Here is a 5315-nt window from a genome sequence, read left to right as displayed (position 1 = left end):
TTCTACAGACACTGAGGATTTTCTTGTGTTTTATTTGCTCCATTGTTATTTTTTTGCTGGAGGTAAAATCTTTAAAGTGAAGGGAATTGGAACACTCTAAATGACTAAAGTGAATGGTGGCCACATCCTCTGAATTTATTGTCAGTTCCCAACTTCACAATTTATCTATGTTAAGATATACAAAACAGTGAGTGAAGCATTTCATTCAATAATTTACTTGTGAAGAGTATAACAAATCTTAGAAACCAAGAGAAAGACAATGGTCTCTTAAAATGTAGAGAATTTCAACAAAATTAGTAGTGACTGAAGCTGTTAATATGTCACAGGCATGTAGGTGTTGTATGGATTAATATATTATTAGGTAGAAACAAAGATGTTATTATATGCAGTTTTAATTTGATGACGAACAGCACTTTGAGTCCTTAGCAATGCAATATGAGAGTCTCAATTGTTTTCATGCATCATAAGTTCATTCATCTTACAATGTTTCAATGATGAAAGAATTTTTAAAAAGTTCAAGTATATAAGAAAATTGCAAAAAATTACATAGGGCAGACCAGAACTTGTACTTACACACATGTCTGTGCACACGTACTTACCTAAATATGGGCACTAAGCTGTCAGTTACTGTTAAGACATTTCTGTTTCATCATAGTTTTCATTTTCCATTTTCTCCAGTATGAACATACTATTAAAAGTCCAAATTTGCTCAGCCTTGAGAATTTACTTCTTCATAGTTTGTGTGCTTGTCAATTAAATTAATCAAAGGTAGATTATTTTTTAAAAGTGATAATACTTAGAAACTGTCAATTAAAAATAACAAGAATGAAGTCTTTTGAATAATAGACAATATTTTTTAGAAATGTCATTAATGCCTTACAACCATCATCTTGTCTAATCTTTACAAAAATTCTATGAACATGGGATTATTATTTATCTTTTATAATTTTAGAAACTAAAGCTAAAAGTTGAAAAACTGTTGAAGCTTCTATAAGCTAAAAAGGTAAACAGATATAAAGCTAAATCCAGGTGTCTGGTTCCCAAGGAAGTTTATAGAATCAGTCCACTACCATTCTTCTGAAGATAATGTAATAAATGATCTCCATACCTATTTTTATTGTGGCAATGGAGTTCTTTTCCATAATAAAATTACCTCATATTGATGAATGAAGGGTAACTGGTATGAAAAATTAAGAGATGACAAGTCTTATTAGTTTCTGCATATTTGTCCTAAAATTGATACTATAGATATAGAATCTATTTCACGATTTTCTTTATAATATGAATGTCTACAGACATAAACTTTGAAAGACCCAAGATCACATCTGTCCAATAACAGATGGGTCAGCTGGAACAAAAGCAAATGAAAGGAGTTAATTGTTGTAGAGAAGCCTTAAGAAAACACCCTATAGGGTAAAGGAAAGAGAAGCTTAAAACCTCAGCATCATTATCTTACTGCCTGGAGCCCTCTCTCATCTGCAGGACTCTCAGGACAGCATTTTTCACCTCTTTGTTGCGGAGGCTGTAAATGAGTGGGTTCAGCATGGGGGTCACAGTAGTATAAAACACAGAAGCCACCTGTTCCTTTCCCAGGGAATAGGATTTGCTAGGTTTTAAATAAATGGAAATCAGAGTGCCATAAAAGATGGTGACAGCCAAGAGATGGGAGGCACAGGTGGAGAAAGCTTTTCTCTTTCCTGAAGCGGAATTCATTTTCAGGATAGTAGAGAGAATGGACACGTAGGAGACTGAGAGCATTACTAGAGAGAGTATGAGGGTGGTGCCACCCAAAATGAAAATCCTGAGTTCAGTGTCCTGGGTTTTACTGCAGGATAGGGCTAAAATTGGGTCTAGGTCACAGAAAAAATGATGAATTACATTGGAACTGCAAAAGTCCAATTTTGTCATGCCAAGCACAGTAATCAAGGAATCCATAAAACCTATGATATAGGACCCTAAGACAAGGGCCCAGCAGCGTCTTGGAGACATGACGACTGGGTAGTGGAGAGGATTGCAGATGGCTACGTAGCGGTCATAGGCCATGGAGGACAGAAGAAAGCACTCAGCTCCAGTCAAGAAGATAAAAAAGAACATTTGGGTCAAGCAATTCACATAAGAAATCTTCTTGTTGGAGGTCAGTAAGTTCCCTATTGTTTTAGGGGTGGTGACATTTGAGTAACTGAGGTCAATGAAAGACAGGTGACTGAGGAAGAAATACATGGGTGTGTGCAGCTGGGCATCCAGGCGGATGACTGTTATCATTCCCGCATTCCCCAGCACGGTGACCAGGTAGATCAGCAGAAACAGCACAAAGAGCACCAGCCGGATGTCCTCAGCATCTGTCAGGCCCATAAGGATGAAGTAAGGCACGTCGGTCTTATTCCTTCTGGGCATTGTGCTCACTGCTTTACCTGTGGAGAAGTCAGAGCTCATACATAGTAGAAATGACTTCAAAAATGTGTTCCTGTGAATGACCTGGAATATGTATATTAATTTAATGTTTTAATATTATTTATAACATATGATGGAAAAAGTGAATTTTTTGTCTAGTATAGAAATGGGTACAAACTGATCGTTGGACATGATGTAATACAACTGGATATATTAATTTAATGAAACTGTGTTCTAAATGTTTTACTTTCTTAACACATTCATTCCACATGATGTTATTCAATAGATATTACAGTTAGCCATCTTTTAGATAAGGAAAAGGGTATAGTTTATGAACGTTACCCTGTATCACAGCATTTAATAATGATCTGTGAGTTCCAAGTTAGACTCACTCCACAGAACATATGTAAAAGCTGTATTCTCCATTACTATTAATTCCAACAAGACTATGAAAATCGTATACATATAAAACATAGTAATAGAAATAAGATGCTAATAGATGAGGTGCTCTAGAGTCATCAGGATGAGAGACAAGGCATTCTTGCTTGGCTCTCTTCTCAGTAGCTCCTTAATATTCTTTAAAGACATCAGTCACAGGCAGCAAACTTCTACTTGACCAGGAACTTAACAAAATTCCTGGGTAATTTTATTATTCCATCAGAATAAAAATTCATGCCCAACTATTGAAAAAGAAATTATTGCAAAGAAAACACATATCACAGAAATCTTAAACTCAAATTTACTTTTGCATTGAATATTATTTTACACTAATGACAAATAAATACCAACCTTAAAGTACTTCAGTGATGTGTATAAGCATATTAACTAATTAATGAGTTTCAATTTTCAGAAAATGTGTTCCCAATTTTACCTTTTCAGTCAAATTTTACTAAAAATACATTGCAAAATCCTAACATTGCTTGGAGTCCAGATTCCATCATTCCATGTTTCTGTCCCCACACGTTCTGACATCACACCGGCTCATGTCTTAGTGATGTGTGTGCAAATTTTTCTTAGAGGTGTCATTTCTTAAAGCCCCGTAATTTTTCAGTAATACTTACTGTGAGCCAAAGAGGGTTGAAAGCACAAAAACCTTCTGATGTGTCAGTCTAGAGATGGGATGGCTCAACCTAAACCTTTCCTCACAAATAAAATAGGAAAAACAATTGAGTTTAAACTTTCTGTGATACAATGTATGTTTTCTTTGTGATAATTTCTTTTTCAATAGTTGGGCATGCATTTTTATTCTGATGGAATAATAAATTACCCAGGAATTTTGTTAAGTTCCTGGTCAAGTGAAGTTTGCTGCTTGTGACTGATGTCTTTAAAGAATATTAGGGAGCTACTGAGAAGACAGCCAAGCAGGAATGCCTTGTCTCTCATCTGATGACTCCAGAGCACCTCATATATTGGGGCAATAATCAATGTTGGGTCATCCTTGAGGGACCAATTTTCAAACAAGGCTGGATGGCCTTCTTCCAAGGACAAAGCTCAAGGACTCTAGATTTGAGTAAATAGTTGCCTTGTCCCATAAGAAGCCACCTAATGAAGAGCTGGATTGGACTTGTACTGTGGAGTTTAAATATTTTCCAAAGACAGTGAACAACAGATTTCTAGACAGAACCCTAATTACCCTATTTGAAACTATCCAGATGGAATGATTGACTTTTCAGAGAAATATTAGCATGATTTATATTATGATTATATTATGATTTTACACAGAGCGTGGACAGTTGGTACATCAACGAAGTTTATTATTTACACTGACAATTACACTTAAATAAAAATTAAGCACTTTCAAGATGATAAAAACACTTATTTTGTAGCATCCTTTTATTTATAATAGACACTTTCATATGACACCTCTACATCACCACACCTCTACATAAGTAGCTGGCACACACATATACCTCTATCCAGCTCTGCCCCTTCTTCACTCACTCTGATTTAGACAGCTGAACACACACATGTGAACACACGTGCACAATATGCTGAGACAGAGACTTTATATATCACAATGTTGTTACAGAATTCCGCAGACTAGGAGCTTAAACAACAGCAATTTATGTCTCTGTTATATAGTCTAGAAGATTGAGATCAATACTACATCAGGGCTGCTTTCTGCTGAGGCCCATCTCTTTCACTTAACTTTAGACTTCTCTTGTATGTTGACTTACCATCTCCTTCCATGTGTCTGTGCTGTGATCTTCTCATGATCCCACTCCCATTGGGTAGGGGCACTTTTAAGAACTCATTTTAGTTATTAATACTTCCCTGAACAAAAATCCCATTACCACAGTCACGTAAAGAATTTCCAGGATTTAACTATTCAACATATGTATATTGGTATATATAAATTTATGTTTCAAATATACATACATACATATGTTGTGTATGAATACATTTACACACAGTCAAGTATCCTTTTAAATACATAGTATTAACCTTTAAAACCACATGACGTGAAAGTAATAGTTGAAAGTAATTAACTTTATAATAATGACATTTGACTAGCCTGACAATTTCCATGTAATTCATACCAAAACCTTTTAGATTTTTTTTTCTGTTTTAAATTTCAACAAATCATATCTCACATAAATATGACAAATACTGATATAACTAGGAAATTATACAAAAATTCAAAACTTTAATATTGCCACAGATCATGCTACTCATATACAGTATCATGATCTAAGAGTTTGTCTACATTGATAAGAAAACAGGGTATCTTTATTATTAACAGGCTATTATTTATTATTGCCTACAGTCAGTACTGTTTACAGGACCATTGACTTTATTGATTATCTTTGCAAACACAAACCAGAAGGACACATTTCCTCATTACAGAAGGAGACATAAATGAAAAGTGTTCATAAAGGCCAAAATAGGGCCCTCCTTGGTGGCACAGTGGGTTAAAGCACAGC

The 5315-nt window shown here is 35.1% G+C and overlaps 1 protein-coding gene across 1 annotated transcript; it reads right to left on the bottom strand.

Moving 5' to 3' along the window:
- Positions 1 to 1452: 1452 nt before the first annotated feature.
- Positions 1453 to 2394, bottom strand: LOC101635154 (olfactory receptor 8H1-like). The gene has a single exon (XM_004682782.1). It carries the CDS (start codon positions 2392 to 2394, stop codon positions 1453 to 1455), a length of 942 nt encoding a protein of 313 aa, XP_004682839.1.
- Between the last annotated feature and the right edge of the window lie 2921 nt (positions 2395 to 5315).

This window comes from Condylura cristata, unplaced genomic scaffold (assembly GCF_000260355.1).
Source record: "Condylura cristata isolate star-nosed mole 26May11 unplaced genomic scaffold, ConCri1.0 scaffold00015, whole genome shotgun sequence".
In the NCBI taxonomy this organism is placed as follows: domain Eukaryota; kingdom Metazoa; phylum Chordata; class Mammalia; order Eulipotyphla; family Talpidae; genus Condylura; species Condylura cristata.
The sequence above is the reverse complement of the archived record's forward strand: the minus strand, read 5'-3'. Positions and strand labels throughout refer to the sequence as shown.

Excerpts from the sequence above, each read along its gene's own strand:
- LOC101635154 (XM_004682782.1), bottom strand. The coding sequence starts at position 2,394 with ATGCCCAGAAGGAATAAGACCGACGTGCCTTACTTCATCCTTATGGGC.